A 22,255-nucleotide genomic window follows, 5' to 3' on the forward strand; every position below is an offset into this window, starting at 1 on the left:
GCTTCTCATATGACCCCTTCCCTGTGCATCTGAGCATGCTCATAAGTATTGGAGCATGCTCAGTATGGTCAAGTGAAGCTCCTTTTCGTTTTCTGCCCACAACCCATTACCCATATCACGAGAAAGTGCTACTATACAGGCAGCGCCCGCACATTACGTAAATATGCGTGCTTTCAGTCCATTGCGTAGAGTAAAGTCGCTGCTGCCGTGTGAACAAAGTTTCTTCGGGGTTTGTGTCCCTCTGCATACTATGCGGTCCCCTGCCGAGATTAGGACAGTAGACTCCCGTGATTGCCAGGAGGTGATTGTCCTGCCACTGCACTGACGTCGAGAGCTCGCGACTTACCCACTTAAGCCAGTACTGTAATGCTGCCATCCAGCTATGCACGCTTTCTGGGGCCCCGTTCCAAATCCATGGCCCATTCGGTGGGACTTACTTTCGTGTAAAGCTGTTATAATGGTCAGACTGCACGAGTGAAACAGGAAGTCCCCAGTTCAAATCCCGCAGTAGCGAACATCTCTCTAGGTAGGTTTGTGCAAGCTTCCTTCACATACTCAGTCCCTCTTCAACAATATGGGGACAGGATTTTATAGGAGTGTGGTAAGGGTAACAAGTGAAGTGCTCAGCTCTGAATGCTGAAAAGTGCTATTTATTTATTTACACAGCGATGAAAATGACTTGATCAGCAAGCCAGAGGTTGACTGTCCGAATTCCCGCTGGTATGTTTCCCAGACTATGATAAACACCTATATCGTGCAGCAGCAATATAGGAAGATGCTGAAAGGCATTATCTCATACTGTGTTGGAGATGGGAATGGTAAACCCCTTCTGTATTCTCCCAAAGAAAACCACAGGGCTCTGTGGTCACCAGGAGTTGACATGACTCGACGGCACACTTTACCTTCTTTAAATAATGGAAACATGATGTATCCGCAAGTTCCCAGGTCTTGCTTACCCCGCAAGAAACCTACTTAGCTTCAGCAAGGAGGCTATACCATGTGTCCTCTATACCATGCTCTTAGAATCTTTCTTTACTGTTTTTAAGCAGACCCTCAGTTTTAACTTGGGGTGTGTCTGTGTGTGATACAACTAAGGGTTTGATTTGCCCCATAGACACAGATACTGTATTTATATGTTGAGTCTGATTGATTGATTGATTGGTTAAGTGCCGTCAAATCCGTGTCGACTCTTAACGACCACATATATAGATTCTCTACAGGATGATCTGTCTTCAACTTGGTCTTTAAGGGCTCTCAGTAGTTCATTCATTGCTGTAGTGATTGAGTCCATCCACTTTGCTGCAAGTCGTCCTCTCCTTCCCTTTCCTCCAACTTTTCCCAGCATTATGGACTTCTGTTGCCTTGTTTAAGGGAAGGTATATGCACAAGCACATCTTCAAAAATATCTGTGCAACCAAGCATGTTCATGCAAATACTAACTGGAGAAAGAGGCACTTTTTAAAGTGGTAGCTAGCTGTCTTTTTTAGTAGACAGCGACTATCCCCGTTTCCTCCCAATATAGCATCTCTTATAGTGCTGTTGCGGGTGTTGCCCTTTTGTTTATTTTTAGACTGTGAGTCTCATTAGGACCTGGAACTATCTTTTCATTTCTCTTGCTATGTAAATGACTTTGAAAACCATATTTTTCCTTAGAGGGAAGTAAATATTTTTAATAATAAATAATAATAACCTTGCTTAATGAGGTTGGCAGCTATTGGGATTGTCTGAACAAATCAAATTCATAGGGTAGTGCAAGATCTAATGCTCTGTATGTTTTATGTTTTTGCAAGGTCCTGATGTATCTGACGCTGAAAGAGAGTTATTGTGAATCTAATATTTTTTTACATGCAAAGTGCTTTTATAAGCCTTATCAGGCTTACCGAGGAGATGAATGCTGGGGTACACTGATGCATGAGAATGATACAACCCATTGCTAACATAGTATAAGATTCAGACAATTTTCCTACTGTTGCTTCTGAAGATGTGCACATAGTGAGCCTAAAATTAGAGGGCTCAAGTGGTACTTCTTGTCTCAGTGAAGGGAGCTGTTGCTCATTTGATGATCTTATTTCACTGGGAAACTTTAAAACAGGTCATTGGTTTATCACTGTTCTTCAATGTAAAATTTTATGTACATTTCAGACCATTTTGAAACTGGCTAAGCGGCAACTCTTGTGGCCTCTCAAACTCTGTTGACAGACTAAGTATTCACATTGTTACAGCCACTAAAAACATAGGGTGTTTTCCTTCGTTGCAAATTGAACAGTGATCCAATTTGTTGAAATTGTTAAATTGAAAAATACCATTTGTTGAAATTGTTTAAAAAATCAGCATTCCCTTAAACAATAAAGCTATTCAAATAAGAGTGCTATTTAAAATGGGTTATATGATCATTGGGTGTTATGGCAGAAATACATGATAATCAGCACTCCAGTGCTAAACAATTTGCTTGGATAAAATCCCCTCTAATTCAATATTAGTTGCTTTTAAGCACAACTATAAAAGATATGCAGCACCATTCTATGCATGCTTACCCCGTCCTAAGACTCATTGTGTTCACTAGGGCTTACTCCTGGGAAAGCCTACCTAAGATTTCAGCTTTAGAATGTGTTCATAAACATTACTTGGTTCTCAGGATTCTATCCAAAGTGCGAACAGGATTGGACTTTAGATTTTCATGTTCTATCTTAGATATTTTACAATGTCAGTGAGGTGCCCCTTTCAAATATACACAAGATCTTCCTGTATGCTGGTTACTGCATGGTGAGAAGAGTGAATAAGGGAGTATGTGAGCAGAGCTAAACGCACCCTTCCATCCTCTGTTATCAAAAGTCCTCTTTAGGTAGATTATCAAGCCATTTGATTAAAGTGGTTCAGACAATAGGGTTCTCCTGGACTATGTAAATATTCTAATAAAAAATCAGGAATAGGATTGTATGATGAAGATTAACACGTGCTTCTGTGTGTGACTGAATAGCTGCACTGATGTAACTGCTGCAATCCTGGAAGGAATTTAAAAGCAAAGCCTTAAATAATTTAACATTAATGAGTTTCAAGGAGGTTATCTCTTAGTGTGTGTGTTTGTGTATGTGTGAGTGTGTGTGTGTGTGTGTGTGAGAGAGAGAGAGAGAGACAGACAGACAGACAGACAGACAGACATTGAAGCATTAGCATATTTGGGTCAAAACAGTGCACTAATGTACACGGTTTATTTTTGTTTTCAGGGAACTACTGGGTTTTAATTGGTTATTGGATCCAGTTGGAAGAATTGTGTCCTGGAAGAAGAAGGAGCAGACAATGTCTGTTGTATGTTGTCTGTCAGCTGGGTGGATACTGGACCACCTCTCTTTCATAAACAAGTCTGGCTACCAGCAGTACCACTCCCATGACCATGTTGCCTGTGCCTTTTTTGAGGGTCCTATTCCTGTTGCTTCTTCAAATGGAGATCCTGGTGTGGCTGCCACCCCAAAGACCACAAATTATTGCAAAAATGATTCTGAGTCCAAAGTGACAGGAAACAAAGCAAGTGAAATGCTAAAGGACACATATGTATTTCGGGAAGAATTTTTTAATGTATTTGAGCCCCATATAGCTGCAGACTCTCAAACAGAACCCCGGCAAAGGTGCCCTGAAGCTGGTCTGGAAGATAGTGGATCAGAACAGCAGAAGGAAGCCAAGAGTGGTGATTCAGCAAAAGCTAAAAAGGTGCAGTACAAAGTAGCCGTGCAACAGAATTGTTTTTGAAAGGGAAACATAAATAAATGAAAGATGAAATTGTTGTAGAGTACTTCTGGAGCCTAGTGGCTGTTTTTATATAAACAAAGATTATATGATGCTTTGAACTCTCTATTGCAGGGTTTTCCGAACTTTGGCCTCCAGATGTTGTTGGACACAATTCCTGTCACCCATCAGCCATTGTAGCTAGGGATGATGAGAGTTGTAGTCCAGTCATTTCTGGGGACTGAAGACTGAGAACCCCTGCTCTATAGAAATTCTAATAATCATCATTGTATTGCTCTATAATATGCTTACAGCATAGAAAACGAATGTATTAAGCCAGCTGTAAGTAGAATCAAATAAGTAAAATCCTGGTATTAGGACAGAACACAAGTTCCTACAAACATATGTGTGCATGTTTTGTTACTTCTGTGGGCCTGTTCTGGATTCTGTTCTTTTGAACTAGTTATGGTCCCAGTCCTTCTATGCCCCCCTCAATAGTTGCTACATTTCCTGAATAATATAAAACAAAATTAATATATACCTTAGACACATACTTGTTCTAGACTTAAATAAGTCAATATGCCGGCAATGCATATCGCTGACAAATGTTTATTTTGTGTTTTAGTTTTTATGGTTGTCACCCTGGGAGTCATGAAACTGAAGGGCAGCCAATGGTGGCCCAGTGTAGTTTGACACCTGAAGCAAGGTGCGAAGTACTACCTCACCAGCCCTACACCTTTGAGCCAGAGCCCCCTGCTCCTCTCCCCTACTTTTTCATCTTGCCTCCCACTCCCAGGGAGTGCTCTGCCTGCCCACCACCACTGCTCTTATAGCAGTGCCTGGCTTTGCCTACCCTCCAGCAGCAGCAACTGGCTGGTTTGCCTGTCCATCCATTGCTTCTGCTGGGGTGTGGGTGAACAGGCAGATCATGCCCAGGAGGAGGAGTGGAGGGTGAGGAGTGGCAGCAGTAGGGAGGAGGAGGAGGGGCAATGGCAGCAGGCCAGAAGCAGGGAGGTGGGATGCCTACACTCGCCACTCTATGGCACACTTGCTGCCTGAGGCCATTGCCTCAATTCACCTCCGGAGAGAGCCACCCCGGAGGGCAGCACACAAATGTTTTGAATAAATAAATACCATTGACATCACTGAACAGTAGTCCTGGAAGGAAGTTTTAAATGCAAAGATTAAAGAATTCGACCGGGTGTGCTACACGGATGTGTCCGTCTTCATGACAGCTCTAAAGTGCTTGCACTTTGGGAACACAATAGGGGCAAGATTAATTAATTCTGTAGTTTTTACTCTCAGTCCCCCATTAAATATAGGGAAAGCTTCAAGTTATTGGTTCCAGTTAGATGACTCTTGCCTTTAACAAAACCAAGAGGGGGGATGTGCATTGCATCATTTGTCTGCTATGTGGGTGCTTGTCAGAGCGCCACTAAAATTAAGGCATCAAGTTGGCATTCCCTTATTCCTGTTAGTGGGAGATCCTACAGAATTACAGGAGTAGATGTGGGAACAAAAGTAAGATATTCCCTCTCCTTGTTTTTCTGAAACCCCCAATCCCCCCACTTCTTTACCCCTAGCACAGCTTGGGATGAAAGTGACTCTTGAGCAAAGAAGGCAAAACCATTTTTACAAAGACTCATTTTTCTGTCAAGAAACCAGGGTTGATCTGAGTTGATTGAAATCAGATCTTTAAATCGTGATTTAAATTGCTTCACAGAAGGACTCCATTTTAATGATGTAAATCACAATTTACATCAGAAAGGTTCTGTTTAACCATCATTTTCTAGTCAAAGTACATGTTAATTGTCTGATATAAGCTTAATACATACTCAGGGATAGGCATAGGTTTTGTTCTTAGATGATAGGCATATACAATAACAGGTGCGCACATCTCTAAGGCTGTTTTATTCAGGCAACCAGGCCTTATATTTCTTTGTTTCATTGTTTGCATTTTGCAAACATGCCTGTCTTACCCACAGATACAGGAACTTCATATAAATATTCCCAAATTTACTCCATCCCACCAAATCCTCTATTCATCAATTTGGCTTTCTTTAGCCTGATTCCGTCATTGTGCTGTACGAGTGTACAGATGTCTGTACACTAGGGATGTGCATGGTCCGAACCGGTCCGGACCAGCACCGAGGGGGGGTCTCCCTTTAAGGGCGGAGGGGTAGAACTTACCCCTCCCACCGCTTCCCCCCTCCTGCGCTGAAGCTGCCTGCCAAGTCTCTGGGGCACTAACCAGTCCGGAGGCCATGTTGGAGGCCTCCGGACTGGTTCGGATCTGGACCGGACCGGACCGGTCCGGCAGTCTGGCACCGAGGGGGGGGTCTCCCTTTAAGTGTGTGGGGGGTAGAACTTACCCCTCCCGCCGCTTTTCCCCCTCCGGCGCTGCAGTTTAAAGTGAAGATTTTGGTGCGGCAGCGTCCTTCGCTGCCGCCCCTGCCCCCGTCGTTGCCCGGCAGTCTTCTTCTGAGTAGCATGTGTGCGCGGCGGCACGCGCGCCGCTGTGACGTAGGCGGTGCGTGCACGCCGCCGCATGCGTGCTACTCAGAGGAAGACTGCCGGGTGACGATGGGGGCAGGGGCGGCAGTGAAGAATGCTGCCGCCCCAAAATCTTCACTTTAAACTGCAGTGCCGGAGGGGGGAAAGTGGCGGGAGGGGTAAGTTCTACCCCCCCCGCCCTTAAAGGGAGACCCCCCCCAGTGCTGGTCCAGACTAGTCCGGACCATGCACATCCCTGCTGTACACTTGTACATGTTTATGTGAATGACTGTACTTGTGTTCATTTTAAAAGTGAACCTGGATACAGGTCCTTCAAATGCATAATTCAGATAGGAAGTGTACTTCTGTACCTGTGTTCAGTATAACATGTGAATGATTGTACCGGTGTACACTGTACACTCGTTGTACGAGTGTTGAACATAATGTGTGAATTGGCCTAATGGCTAGAAAGAAGGGGGCAAGGGCTTGACTGTGTGTGTGTGTGCTGCATGTTCACCACCTGCAGAATAGGATTGAGCATGTCTGTTATAGCATATGGCCTTTTAAAATGTGAGTGCCATGCGCCAGAAAAGTGGTGGGGTGGCGAAGGAGCAGATAAGGATCTGCTTACCTCATTTTTAAAGGACCCAATCGCCGTGGCTGCCCAGGCCAGTTCAGGCACATCTGTAACTGCTTCTCAACAAAAGTTCTCAAAACAGTTTATAAAGAAGCATAAATAATAAAGAAGATGGTTCCCTGTCCCAAAACAGCTCACAATCTAAAAAGAAACATGAGGTAGACACCAGCAACAGCCATTGGAGGGATGCTGTGCTGGGTTTGGGTAGGGGCAGTTGCTTCCCCCCTCCCCCGCTAAATATAAGAGAATCGCCTTGTTGCTCAGTTAGTAGGGATAGTCTACTATGAATCATCCATGAATTTGTCTGACTTTTTAAAAAGCCACCTGAGTTATTGATTATTGTCACATCCTGTAGCAATGAATTCTATACATTAGGTATATGTTGTGTGAAACAGGTTCAGAATGAATAAAAGGAAATACTACTGCAAATTAATTTCTTTGGGTGATCCTAAATTATTTAAGTATATGAGAAAGAGAGAAATCTCCATACCATTAAATGGGTAGCATCCAAAGCAGTGGCACAAAACTGCTAGCACAAGCTATTTCCTCTGCCCCTTCCTCCTTGCTGCAGCCCCAAGCCCCACTCCCCCAAAGCCATTCCTGAGGGTTGAGGGACCTTTGGCAATAGCACTGGATGTGGCTGCAGAGGGAATCTCCAGTAAACTGGATGGAGATGCTTCCGGTGAGTGGAACTCTGCTCGCAAAAGGTGTGTCTGTCTAGTTTCTGGAGAGTCCCTCTATCCCCTTGCAGGTCTCGATGCTGTATCCCATGCCATTGCCAAGGGTTCGTTGACACTCCAGAATGGATATTTGAGGGGCTCAGAAGGCTGTAGTGAGGAGGAGGAGGAGGAAAGTAGCTTACATTAGGGCTGTTGTACCAGTGCCACTCTGGATTCTATTTTTCCCCTTAAGGTGTGCCCCTCCTTTTCTCCAGAGCATGAGCTTTTTTGGTATTTTAACTCTAGATCTCTTACAATCAAGTTGAAAATCATGTCACTGTCCCAACAGGGCCTGGCTGTATAATTCTGTGAATGTGCCTTGATTCAGATTCAAACTAACGTTGCTGTGGCAGCTCTCCAATGTTCTCTCCACAATATGGTTACAACTGGAGACTAGGTTACATAGGTATGGTTAGGAACCACGTCAGTTTCCTGACCCATGTAGAATCATTGATTCAGTCCCACAGAAGCAACTCCCACATGATTCAGGTGGCATACAAATAAGGTTTGATTGTCTATATTTCTTTTGTTTTAGAATACAAATTCATCACACAGCTGACCTATATCTTTTCCAGTTTAAAGATGTGTATAAAAATGCTATGTTGGTTGTTAATATTTTTAAATGATAGCAATTGAGTATGTTGTCCATTTTAGAAACGGAAAAGAAAAAGCAGTGAACTCAACCATGGTGAACGTGATGCATTTGAATATCATTTAAAGGTAAATCTGAAAAATACTAGTGATGAGGAATTGTTTGTTATATACACGCTTTCATGATTACTGCAGAATTTATACAAGCACGTCCTTCATCCTTCTGTGTGAGAAATCTATACATGAAAGAACTCTTACCATAGAGAATCCTATCTTCTGCATCTCTATGATAAGCTCTCCATGATAAGAGATTCTTAATTTTTTACATTTCTCACACAGGAGGATGAATTCTGGGAATATTTTCAATAAGGATTGTGCACCCTTGATTTGCACCCCACTATCCAAGATTGCCCAAATGCCTTCCTCCCAATTTTATGGTCTATGAACCATGAAAGTGAGGGAGCCTATGGACTCCTATAGCTCTAGTTTACCATTAAAATATTTGAAAAGAGCTAGTGAGAATGGAGAAACTCCTCTGGTTTTGGGGTCACTTTTATCACTCTTCCACTGAGTTGGAAACAGCCCTTCCATGAGTGAAGATGTTTTTCACTAGCAAAAGAGCACTTTTGAATCCAAGCCAGTGTTGGATTAGAGTATTACTTAGAGAGCAATAAGAATAGCACATTCATGGTTTATTTTTTTTAAAACCTGAGACAATCGTAGAATGGTTCACACAATTGTTCAAATCTAGGTTTAATATGGGTTGCTGACATTAGTGTGATTATGTGAACGCACATCAAGGTTGTTGGTATGAAGATGAACCTGAGTTTCCACCTTTGCATGGGTTGGCACAATCACACCATTATATTCGCTTTGCAGACCTAATTCAGAAATCTGGCTGATGTGTGCTGCAGCGTAACATGGGCAGTTCTAAACCTGCCTATGTTGCTGTGGGGCTCTAACACACACTGCAGTGCTGCTGTGCAAGAGGGCGGTGCCAGTACAGCTTACTCTTTTGCAATCGCAGATCATATATTTCTTGCATTGAAAAATAATGCACAGCACACACAACCTGTAATTGTGCAAGGGTAAGCTGTACTTGATTAGTCTCTGGCACAGCAGTGTTGCAGTGTATGTTAGAACCCCACACCTGCACAGGCAGGTTCAGAGCCACCTGTGTTACATTGCCATGTTGCCATGTTGCCAGTGGCGCAAGCCTTATGCTGTCGGACATGTCCGTCTATATTAAGAGTCTTGTTCACAAATGCTAATTCACAAGTTGGCTAAGATGTCTGGAATTTTAATTTACTTTTCCATTTCAGGTATTTTTCCTTTGTGTCTTTTGTTACCATACAGATCCATGGAGTGATTTTGAATGGTACCAGAAGTTTAGTCCAGGAGGGGCTTAGAAGTGGTTTCCTTCAACTCAGTTCTACAAGACAGATTTGTGCCAAGGCTCATGTTATGAGACACAGTGATTGTGGTTTGGCTGAATTATGTGAGATGTCAAAACAGTTTCCTTCTGTGAATGAGAGTGAGCAAAGAGCTGTGTGCATGATAAAAGAGGGAGCCTCTGTTCCAGTACAGGTCCAACTTTCCTGTCTTACAGAAAACACCACAAACGATACAAAAATACTGTCATTAATGGGGCAGAAGTACCTCTTCCCCCCGCAAAGCAGTTTTCTTTTATCTGATATTTCTTGTATGCATCCGCTTTTGGACTGTAAGTATATTTCCTATTAAGATTACACATTTGTGATTCAGTGATCCATCAGTATATAGACAGATAGAATTTGTCAAGGTGTTGCAAAGAGAGGAGCTTAAAGAGAACCTGGCTGTCAGTTCAGATACTTAGATTTGTGTATCTGAATTTAGCATGTTATAACTGGCCCTATCCAACCCCAGCACAGCATCCCTCCAGTAGCTGTTGTCTTTGTTATGTTTCTTTTTTAGACTGTGAGCCCTTTAGGGACAGGCAGCCATTTAATTAATTAATTAATTTCTGTATGTAAACTGCTTTGGGAACTTTCGTTGAAAAGCAGTATATAAATACTCGTTGTATTTGTATATATTTACTGAACAGAAATGTTGCAAACTTTCATTTTCACCAGGCCTGCACTCACCTTCATCATGCTTCATGTGAAGTGATGATGTCAGGCTAATAGATGATTAGTGGAAACCCACCCCCACCCCCAATTTTAATAAATGAGAAGCGTTTTATGGTACATTTGAAATTGATGTGGCAGCCTGTTAGAATGAATAAATATAAAATAGAGCTATTGCAGTTTGATCAGAAGTACCTCTTTTATCTTTGTGTGTGTGATCAGAGATATCAGTTGTGATTAGAGCTATCAGTATAAACATACTGTCAGTGAAAAATAAAATTTGAAATTCTTTCAACTACTATTTTGAAAGTCTGGAAAATATAACATTTCTGCTTTTGGGGCTGAGGTGGAAGATGCTTAAATGTTATATGACATTTCAAATAGTTTTACAGCTGCTTAAATGTTCTAGAACCACCTTAAGTGGCGCAGCGGGAAAATGCTTGACTAACAAGCATAAGGCTGGCAGTTCAAATCCCCGCAGGTATTATATTGGGCAGCAGCGATATAGGAAGATGCTGAAAGGCATAATCTCATACTGCATGGGAGGAGACAATGGTAAACCCCTCCTGTATTCTACCAAGAAAATTACATGGCTTTGTGGTCGCCAGGAGTCGAAATCGACTTGATGGCACATTTTACCTTACCTAAATGTTCTATGACATGTCAAATAATTTATTTTAAATAGTGATCCCCCCCCCCGATTTTTGTTTTCTTTCCAGATAAAAAGAAGTTTGGCATAATTGTGATCGATCCACCATGGGAGAATAAATCTGTTAAAAGAAGCCATAGGTAGGTCTTCACATTTTAAAATAAACTTTTTTATATTGAACCGTTCCCCTTTAGATATTAATCACTGTACCTTTGTTTTAATTGTTTGTGGACTAGCAGTTTGTGCAATGAAGAAGTGTTACTGTTTGTAGAAGGACATTTGCCCAGAACATGGAGTCAATTGCACAGGCTTAGGGGGAATTAATTAGAGGCCTCTTAGCAGTTTTAGTTTCTTTTCTAGTTGGAATGCTCAGAGGCAAAGGGTTCTGATTCTTAGCATTCTGTTAAGTGGAATCGCTATATTTGAGTGCATTGATCAAATTCTCCAATGGGTTGCTACAGTTTTGTATTAACAGAGCTTCAATTAAACTGAATCACATTCATATGAATGCTTTATAATGCAATGGGGAATGTGGTCATTCTGAGGTCAAAACATTATACTGTGGTTTAGGGATTGGAAGGAAGGGGTATGCAGCCTGTTCTTAAACAGTGAGGTGTGTTTGAGATTATTGTGCTGAACTAATTTTTTGTTTAATGAGAATACTTCATAAATGAAAATAATACCTTATGAGCAGTTTGACTCTCAACATGCTCTTCTGTTTCAAGTTTAATAAAAATTAATGGGGCTTTTGCCTGTGGAGTGTGTTGATAAATTAAAGCTGCTCAGGTGTGTTCCTAATTAAGTCTTTTGAAAAATGTGGTAGGTAGGCCAGTACTTGTCAGAAACTGGGGAAGACCTATAAATCCTTTTAAAATAAGTGATGAGGCAAATTAAAGCAATGCCATTCCAACTTCAACTAAAAAGTATACATAGGTATGTGCTTAAATAAATATGGGTATATAAATGGGACACTAGGAATGGCTACTGTACAGGTAGTCCTTGGGAGATTCTAATTCCACGATTAGTTGGAATTAGGAAGAGGGAAAGGTGGAATTAGGAAGAGGGAAAGGTGGCATCACAGTCTGGGAGGCATATAGGAAGAAATCAAGGCAGAGATGGAGGAGAAAAAGCTGTGAGATTAAAGAGTTATTTAGAATGACTTTACAGCACTGTGAATTCCATATTGTGTAGAATATAACTTGTGGAGGTTATTCCGCCCTCCGCTTTAACTGAGCAAGGACAAATAAGTGGATTTTTAAATTAAAAAATATAGTCTACATTACCAGAGATTGCCACATTCCCAGAAAACAAAAGGCCTTGTATAACAAACAGCGATTAATTTCAACATTCAATGGGCATGCTTCAGCCCATTGAAATAAATGGGCTTAAGTGAGCCTAGCTACTAACTAACTGCTGGCTCAATCAGTTGGTCACAAAATAGGTTTGGTGTCAGTCTCTTCGTCGTGGGATAGAAGTACAGGTGAAACTTGAAAAATTAGAATATCGTGCAAAAGTTCATTAATTTCAGTAATGCAAATTAAAAGGTGAAACAGATATATGAGATAGACGCATTACATGCAAAGCGAGATGAGTCAAGCCTTAATTTGTTATAATTGTGATGATCATGGCGTACACTCATGAGAACCCCAAATCCACAATCCCAGAAAATTAGAATATTGTGAAAAGGTTCAACAGTCTAGGCTCCAGGTGTCCCACTCCAATCAGCTAATCAATCTATAACACCTGCAAAGGGTTCCTGAGCCTTTAAATGGTCTCTCAGTCTGGTTCATTAGGAATCACAATCATGGGAAAGACTGCTGACTTGACAGTTGTGCAGAAAACCATCATTGACACCCTCCATAAGGAGGGAAAGCCTCAAAAAGTAATTGCAAAAGAAGTTGGATGTTCCCAAAGTGCTGTTTCAAAGCACATTAATAGAAAGTTATGTGGAAGGGAAAAGTGTGGAAGAAAAAGGTGCACAAGCAGCAGGGATGACCGCAGCCTGGAGAGGATTGTCAGGAAAAGGCCATTCAAAAGTGTTGGGGACTTTCACAAGGAGTGGACTGAGGCTGGAGTTAGTGCATCAAGAGCCACCACACACAGACGGATCCTGGACATGGGCTTCAAATGTCGTATTCCTCTTGTCAAGCCGCTCCTGAACAATAAACAACGTCAGAAGCGTCTTACCTGGGCTCAAGAAAAAAAGAACTGGTCTGTTGCTCAGTGGTCCAAAGTCCTCTTTTTTGATGAGAGCAACTTTTGCATCTCATTTGGAAACCAAGGACCCAGAGTCTGGAGAAAGAATGGAGAGGCACACAATGCAAGATGCTTGAAGTCCAGTGTGAAGTTTCCACAGTCTGTGTTGATTTGGGGAGCCATGTCATCTGCTGGTGTTGGTCCACTGTGCTTCATTAAGTCCAGGGTCAACGCAGCCGTCTATCAGGAGATTTTGGAGCACTTCATGCTTCCTTCCGCAGACGAGCTGTATGGGGATGCTGACTTCATTTTCCAGCAGGACTTGGCACCTGCCCACACTGCCAAAAGTACCAAAACCTGGTTCAATGACCATGGGATTACTGTGCTTGATTGGCCAGCAAACTCGCCTGACCTGAACCCCATAGAGAATCTATGGGGCATTGCCAAGAGAAGGATGAGAGACATGAGACCAAACAATGCAGAAGAGCTGAAGGCCGCTATTGAAGCATCCTGGTCTTCCATAACACCTCAGCAGTGCCACAGGCTGATAGCATCCATGCCACGCCGCATTGAGGCAGTAATTGCTGCAAAAGGGGTCTAAACCAAGTACTGAATACATATGCATGCTTATACTTTTCAGAGGTCCGATATTGTTCTATTTACAATCCTTGTTTTATTGGTTTCATGTAATATTCTAATTTTCTGGGATTGTGGATTTGGGGTTCTCATGAGCTGTACGCCATGATCATCACAATTATAACAAATTAAGGCTTGACTTATCTCGCTTTGCATGTAATGCGTCTATCTCATATATCAGTTTCACCTTTTAATTTGCATTACTGAAATTAATGAACTTTTGCACGATATTCTAATTTTTCGAGTTTCACCTGTATAATCTTACCATCTGTAATCCAGGCTTCACTGCTTGGGAATAAGACTCTTGCATGAATAATAGGCATGCATTGTTCACCCAGGCTTTTAATTAGATTTATAGTTTTAATACTTTTAATGTTGGGTTTTTAATTATTCTAATGTTAATGATTTTAATTATTTTGATTTTAATTGTGAAACACTCAGACTCATGTTTTCGGCGGTATAGAAATATGTTAAATAAATAAATAAAAATCAATTTTCAAAATTCGGTGTAGAAAATATGTAAATCTGTGTGGGAATTTACATCAAACTCTGGTTGTCTTCAAATGTCTGTACACATTGTAAAAGTTGTAGGTTTTAAAGACTATAAAATTGTAGATTTCAGTATGTCAGTGCTTTCCTATAATTAGTACTTGGGTTGCCAGAAATAAATACAAAATAAAAGGTAGTCTCAGGAGATATATATGTATGTGTGTGTGTATATATATACACTATCTCTTGTATAGAAAGACAAGACATATTATTGCCATTTTAATTACTAGATTTGAATTTTCTTGTGCAATAGCTATTCTTAATTGTTGTGCTTCCCTGCTTTTAGGAGAGAAATTTATTTCTGTCATTGTTTGGAAAGAAACTATACATAACACTGGATAGATCAACGGACTATCTCAGTTGTTTGACATATCCTGATGATTCCCAACTGGTGATCTGTGGTGGTTTCCTCTTCTGACTCCACTTTAATGGGCTCATGAGTTTTGGTTGCCCTTGCTCCATCAGTAGTGACTGAGAAGGAAAACTGCGGGATGCAAAATGAGTTCTCTCTTCTCTTCCCTCTTCTGCTTAATAGTTCACCTCAGCTGCTGCTTCTGTCAAGAGCCTAGCTTGACTCTTGAAACTAGGGAAGTTCTTGAAACATGATTCAGTGTCCAAATCACAGCACAATCCCTTTAAAACCGAGGGCTTACATAGCCCCTTTAACACGTAGGAAAGCCAGTCCATACCTACTCCTCCCCCACTCGTCATCACTTCTGTTGTTGCAGCTCTGCCCCCAGCTATGATTGTGCACTGGCAGGGCATCTCCCAGCCATCCCTGCATGATGTCAGCACACACATGACCACCGCGCATGCATGTGCTGGCATCGTGCAGGGGCAGTTGGGAGATGCTTTGCCAGCATGCAATCATAGCTGGAGGGAGCACTGTGATTACAGAAGTGGCGGCGAGAGGAGGAGGAGGAGGAGGTATGGACCAGTGTTCTCTCTAACAGGGATTCCTAGATGTTGTTGACTACAACTCCCAGAATCCCCAGCCAAAGGCCACTGCACATGCCAGTTACTTCTGCGTACCAGCTACTTTTGGCCGAAGAGCAAACAGGAAGGTAGGGAGGTATGCTGTCGCCCCGTAGGACTTGGGAAATACTGGGTGCTGGCGGGGGGAAAGTGGAGGGAGGGGTAAGTGCACCCTTGCCCTTAAAGTGCGACCCCCGCCCCAGCCTTAAAACCACCTGGTGCTTGAACCTGTTCAGAGGCCCGTAAAAGGTCCTCCAAACAGGTTCGTGCACATCCCTAGTATGGACTTGCTCTTCTCCATGTTAACAGGGGTGTGTAAGCCCTCATTTTCAAAGGGATTGTGCTGCAATTCAGGTGCCAAATCACATTTCAAGCACATCCTTACTTGAAACCTGGCCTTGCCTCTTGCTCATGAGCCCTCTAGTGAAAGAGGCAGAAACATTCTTTTCCCAATCTTCAGATTTTCTGCATCACAACACCCCCTATGGGGGATCCCCTGTTCCATCACACATATAGTAAATCTGTCCATTATGAGGGCTATTTTCATGATGAGTAGTGGGATGGAAGGGATGGGTCCCAAAAAGTGTGAGCAGGGAAGAACTGCCAAATGTGTGGACATAAGGTGGGCTAAATCATACATGTATAGTAAACTTAAGAAACTTGCATGGTTTGAGAGAGAGCATGTGCCTTTTTGTAATTGGGTGAGAAGGTGGAAGTGGACTGCAAAACTTCATCCATCTAATGCTTGAGTTGATGGGGGCAATTTTAGGGGGGCAATTTTATGGATTGTTAAAAACAAGATTATAATTCTCCTTTGTTTTTAAGCTTTGAGGTAGTTTTTGATTGCTTAAATTGCACTTAATTTAGTTAGGTAAGGGGTATTTGATTTTTAAATCTAGTATATGATTATAAATATGGTATAATGGTATCTATATGTGTAAATATGGAAGGGTTTTGTCTGAAAGGATTCTGCAGGTCAGAGGTAACTTGTATTGCACCTCTTTGTGATATGAATTGTGTTTAATGTTCACTGTGCACTTAACTGTGTACAGTGGTCCCTCGACTTACGATGTTAATCCGTTCCGAACGCACGTTCGGAGGTCGGAATTTTCGTAAGTCGAAGAGCGCATCCACGGAGGTCTGAAAACATTCGTAAGTCGAGGAAGCCGCATCTAAAAATTCGTAGGTCGAGTAAGCCGCATCTAAAACGGCAACGACTTGCGGTCTTTTTTGTCATTCGTACCTCGAAAACAGCGTAAGTCGAGTAGTTCGTAGGTCGAGGGACCACTGTATTTAATTGTGTACTTATCCTGATTTGTTTCTACATCTAAGCTCCAGTGGTTCCAGTGTACTTACCTAAATTTATTGTGTACTTACCATTTCCTGTAATGGAGTTCTAATATCTAATGTACCTCCTTGCCGCTTCGGTTCCTTGGACCGGAAGTGCCCAGCACACATGCACACATTGTGCTTACATGCGTGTGTGTTCATGGACGACGTGCACACTGGGCACTTCCAGTCTGGGGAAAAACCAGGGTGTCAAGTAGGTACATTGCTGGACTGGTTTAAAAGACAGCGCTGGAGGGGGAAATGCGGTAGGAGGGGTAAGAGCACCCTTCTCCGTCCTTAAAGAAACCCCCCCCCCTTCAATCTGGCCAAACCGCTGGATGTTCAAACCGGTTTGAAGGCCTGTAAAAGGGCCTCTGAACTGGTTTGTGCACATTCCTCGAGTCTGTGGGAAATCCTTTGCTCCAGGGAGCTCAAGCACAAAGCAAGCTCATTGGGGTGCACCAAGACAGTGTGGGATGCAGAGTCTGATGTCAGATGTGGGTGGCCAGTGCAAAAGCACACACAAAAGGGTTAGGTGGCATAGAAGAGAGTGAGTGCGATCCCATGTTTGAAGGGGGTTCTTATAGGCAAAAACATACCCTGGAGCGTTGACTGGAGGCTAAGAACTGGCAGAGATCAATTCGGAGATAATCCTTGATTGAGTTTAGGAACTCTTGTTCCTAAGAAAATTATTCAGTACTGATTAGGTTATGACTGGGTGGCTTTTTCCTCTAAGCCCCTTGACAAAAGATATTCAAAAATCAAAATGAAATATTGCTGGAGCAATCACGTGGACAAAGAGAAGGGAGGATGGAACATATGCTGGCTCAATTCTGATAATCATGGGGAGGAACAGATGGGCAGAGAGTCCGACTCAGCCTTGAAGACTCTTCTCAAACTAGAAGGAAGAGAGCTTGCATCTCTTTTTCTTTTGTTCCTTTTGGCACTCTCAGACAGATCTGCATTTCTCCTGCTTGTGCCATAATGCAATCTGTGAGGGACATTTCCTTTGGCTTGTTGCAGGTCTTTTGCAAATGATCCTGAGGAGTGCCTTTTTAGTAAAGCCCTTTGCCAGAACAACCTTTTACCCAGAAGGCAGCCAACATTTCTCTTCCAAGCAAAATATAGAGAAAGAAAATGGCTGAGGCTTGAGTTTAGGAGGTATACTGAAGCACCCCAAAATGGTGAAGCGAGTGGGTCTGCTAACATAATATTTTAATCCATATTGTTGAACTCATTAGTTCAGATTATAAAGAAACAAGCAACCTGTGATGCAAACAAATTCCACCACTGGATGTCGCTCTTGACTCAACTTTAATTTCTCTAAATGTTACAGGTATTAGAAAAAGTTTGTGAAAGATTGTGTGATCATATAAGAGACTATGTGGCTCTGTTGTTTTCCTTTCTAGTATTGAGCCAGCTCAAACTTTCTGAATATATCCATATATAGGTATGGTTACTTATCACCATGGCAAATCAAGCAAATTCCTGTGCCAGCACTGGCAGCCCCAAATTGTCTTATGGTCACATGGGTGACTAACAGACAGAAGCACCTGAATTTTGTAAAGAATGAACTTTATCCCCACTGGTCCGTGCATGGTTTGGCAGAGTGGTATTGGGTGAAAGTAAGTTGTTAAAATTTCTCTTGTGTGATTTTCCGTGTATTTTTTTAATGGGTATTAATTAACATATACAGAGCTCTATTTTTTTTTTTTAATTAAAAAAAATACGTTTTAGATTTCTTTCATTTTATCTTCCAGGATCAAATTAGGAATATCATCCAAGTGAAAAAAAAAAGTTAACCGCATGAATTCAATTTGATTAAATAGTGAAATATGCATAAATGTGCATATGTATAACTCTGAAAGGGGGGAAAAACCATTATTTATTAACATGGGTGTCCCAGAACATCTCATTGTTCTCATGAGAAACCTGTATACAGGACAGGAAGCCACAGTCCAGACGGAACATGGTGAAACAGACTGGTTCCAGATCAGCAAAGGAGTAAGACAAGGCTGTATACTTTCTCCTTATTTATTCAGTTTATATGCTGAACATATACTGAGGGAAGCTAGATTGGATGAAGATGAGCGCAGTTTTAAAGTTGGAGGAAGAAACATCAATAACCTGTGCTATGCTGATGACACTACCTGATAGCTGAGAATGCGGATGATCTAAAAGCTCTAGTAGTGAAAGTCAGTTTAAAAACTGGGACTATGACTAAAGTAAAGAAGACTAAACTATGACAACGAGTACAGCAACCAGCCTCAGAACTGATAATGAAGACACTGAAGTGGTAGATAGCTTCTGCCTTTTAGGATCGATCATCAACAGTAAAGGATCCAGCAGTCAAGAAATACGCTGCATACTAGCACTTGGTAGGGCTGCAATGAAGGCCTTGGAAAGGATATTTAAATGCCGTGACGTGTCTATACCTACAAAGATTAGAATCATTCGGACAATGGTTTTTCCTGTGACACTTTATGGCTACGAAAGCTGGACTTTGAAGAAGCAAGATAGAAAAAGCATTGACTATTTGGAAGTTTGGTGCTGGAGAAGATTTTTGAGGATACCCTTTGACAGCCAGGAAAACAAACCAGTGGATCATAGAACAAATCAATCCAGAATTTTTACTCGAGGAACAAATGACCAGGCTCAAACTATCATACTTCGGACACATTATGCGAAGATCCAGCTCCCTTTGAGAAGTCCATAATGCTGGGAAAGGTTGAAGGAAAAAGGAGAAGAGGACAATCAGCAGCAAGATGGATGGACTCTCATTACGACAGCAATGAATGCACCACTGAGAGACCTAAAAGGACAAGTTGAGGACAGATCATCCTGGAGAGAATCTACCTATGTGGTCACTAAGAGCAATCAATCAATTGACATTTAGATGATACATGCACCTTTCTTTGCAGGCACAATCTTAAAAGAGACATTCCTTCCTGTGAGAGAGATAGCAGTTGTCATCTTAGAAGAGGAGCAATACCTCTTCTAAAATGGTACCTGCCACCTGTGGGTTTTTTGTAAGTTCTTAGATTCAAAATGTTTAACATTGTTTTTGAAAAATGTTGCCCAGTTAAATGAGCACATCTGTTGCCTGATTAACCAAATGCACCAATAAATCAGGAGTGATCAATCAGAGGTCTAATCAATTAATTGATTAAACATTGCAGCCCCTAGTTACGATATATTCTTATTTCATTTTTACTCACACAACACATGTGTAACCCTTGCCCCAAAAAGTAGGTAAAATTGAACCAGGGAAGTGAGAAAGCAATTAATGAGCGCTTGGTTTCAATTTTCTACAACTCCATGTATTCCCCAACCTTAATGAAGTCAGGTGCCCTGTGATGCTTAATGTTGTCAACCTCTTGTGATTTTTGTTGTTGTTAATTGCAGGGTACATTCTGATGATGTGGGGTCATTTTTACCATGTGACATTGAAAGAGAAACTGAAATTGCAATACCACTGTTCATTTTTGTGTGCATACAAAACTATCACTATTATTGATCCCACTGGCTGACATCCTAACTGATGCTGCCCTTGTGCATCAAACAAAATTGTGCTAGTGGCTAGTGCAAGAACCTTATGAATAGTAGTTGAGCTAAGTCATAGGAATTTTTGAAATTATGCTATTGCACAAAGTTCCCTGCAAAGCATGTTAGGTTTGGCACAGATTGCACGTCTTATTGTGCAAGTGCAAACATGTTTGGAACGTAAGCTCCAGATTTTGTGCAACTAGCTAGCTTGCTCAAGCACAGTGTTAGTGAGGATGTCATCTACTCTTTTTGTTGCTGTTTTATTCTTGTACTGCCCACCCAGGTGGTGGTTGTTTCTGTGACTGACTTTGGTGTAGCTTTGACCCTTACATTGAATTACACCAGATCAGTAAAGTATACTTTTATTTGGACATGGGTGGGCTAGACTGAGCAATAGTAAACAATATTTACAAGGATAACTGAATAGAAAAAGTAGTGTGTACGTTGATTTGCACTTGCAATATTGATTTCAAATTTCTTTGTATCAGATTACAAAGTCTGGAGAATTTGTGGTTCCATTAGATTCTTCTCACAAGAAGCCTTATGAGATTCTTGTATTGGGCAGAGTCCAAGGAAGTACAGAAGTGCCGTTAAGGTACGAGTCCTTTGATTTCTCAGTTTTATTCATGTGTTACGTTTACGTGGCATTCGTTAGGAATGCTCAGCTGAGGTTACAAACAAGCTTCAAGGAATGGGCAAGATCCTTTCCTAACACAGTGATTAGAAGTTTGACGTATTGCTTCTGTTCCAGCGCTCATGAAAGGTTAGCTTCAAGAAAGCCATAAAATACTCTGGTTGTCTTTTTCATATTCCTTTCAGTATCATTTCGTAGCTAAGAAGTTACCTTTTCTCTATGATTCCACAAAATTTCAGTTTTTCAAGTCGTGTCTTGGAGAGGTCTTGCAAGCAGATGGCTTTTAGAGCCAAGATCATCCTGGTCACTTTCACTTGACAAAAAATATAACTAGCATGTGAAACTGCTGTTAAAGTTCAAACACAACAAGGTTAAAGCCTCCTTGGGTTCACCAAAGTTTCAAGTTTCACTGTTTTTTGGTTCCTGGCAGTGCGCTCCTAATTTTTTTTCATCTGTGTGTGGAATGAGTTTTGTTCAGGGCAGCAGTATCAAGGCAGTGTGCGTGCACGTGCATTCAGAGTGGGACCTTCCTGATTCAACCTGAGTGGGATCTAAAATTGACTGAGCAGACATCAAAAAACATGTGAGCATGTGCATGCCTTAGAGGGAACACTGGTTCCTGGCTAGAATCTATTGCTGAAGAGATTGAGAACTGGTATTAGTGCAGCTGCTTCAGCTTGTATAAGAGTAGGTAAATTTGTTTAAAATGGCCCAAACAGAAAGGGGTAATTGCAGCAATACAGAAACTCCCTTCTGCCACTGTATAATCTGGGTAAGATTATACTGGGTTGTACCAGCCTTGAGTGCCTGGGCTAAAGCTGCAAATAGTTCTTTCTCATGCCATCTTGTGTTAGCTCCTCGGGGTTATTGGTTGCTGCTGCCAGATAGATCTTTTGTTCCATGGAATTAAATATAGATCTGTTTGTTAAGGGCAGGCAATATTCTACAGTTGAAACTGATATATTGTTTGTGTTGTATTTCTCGTCTTCCTGTAGTCTTCCTTCTTTATTGTCTTTGTTTTTGTAGAAGCTTAAGCAATTTCATAAACTGCTCTTTATCTTTCAGGAAAACAAATAAACTCAGCATTTAGATATTTAGCTTCTCTGGGGCTTATCATCCAGTATGACATTGAAATAATTTTTTTTTAAATTCTGTTTGAGGAGAGAGGACCTATGAAAATATGGATCTATATCAAGACACTTGTATTTCTCATTTGAGACCCTTACCTTTTTATTTTGTTCTGATTTATACTATAGGATTTCAGAAGATGAAGCTCTTCCAATTCCAGATCATAAATTAATTGTGAGTGTTCCTTGCACTCTTCATTCACATAAACCTCCTCTTACAGGTATGTTCTTGAAATGGCTCCATAAAGCTGAGTTTGAACATTGCATATTTTCAAATACAGATATCCATGAGGCTAACTATATTATGGCTTGAGTACTATGTTTTTAATTTCCAGCTATCCATAGCATA

At 41.5% G+C, this 22,255-nt stretch overlaps 1 protein-coding gene across 2 annotated transcripts in view; it reads left to right on the forward strand.

The window, feature by feature from the left end:
- The first annotated feature begins 124 nt into the window (after positions 1–124).
- METTL4 (methyltransferase 4, N6-adenosine) overlaps positions 125–22,255 on the forward strand; it is a 33,936-nt gene continuing 11,805 nt past the window's right edge. The window contains exons 1-9 of one of the 2 annotated variants that reach the window (XM_053249113.1): positions 125–526; positions 667–720; positions 3,225–3,705; positions 8,224–8,289; positions 9,517–9,883; positions 10,985–11,054; positions 18,050–18,224; positions 20,634–20,740; positions 22,036–22,127. In XM_053249113.1, the coding sequence (XP_053105088.1) occupies positions 3,298–3,705; positions 8,224–8,289; positions 9,517–9,883; positions 10,985–11,054; positions 18,050–18,224; positions 20,634–20,740; positions 22,036–22,127 (1,285 nt within the window). In that variant the 5' untranslated portion in view covers positions 125–526; positions 667–720; positions 3,225–3,297. The remainder of the gene's footprint in view (positions 527–666; positions 721–3,224; positions 3,706–8,223; positions 8,290–9,516; positions 9,884–10,984; positions 11,055–18,049; positions 18,225–20,633; positions 20,741–22,035; positions 22,128–22,255) is intronic. The other variant, XM_053249112.1, reaches the window with a different exon arrangement.

This window comes from Hemicordylus capensis, chromosome 4 (assembly GCF_027244095.1).
Source record: "Hemicordylus capensis ecotype Gifberg chromosome 4, rHemCap1.1.pri, whole genome shotgun sequence".
In the NCBI taxonomy this organism is placed as follows: Eukaryota; Metazoa; Chordata; class Lepidosauria; order Squamata; family Cordylidae; genus Hemicordylus; species Hemicordylus capensis.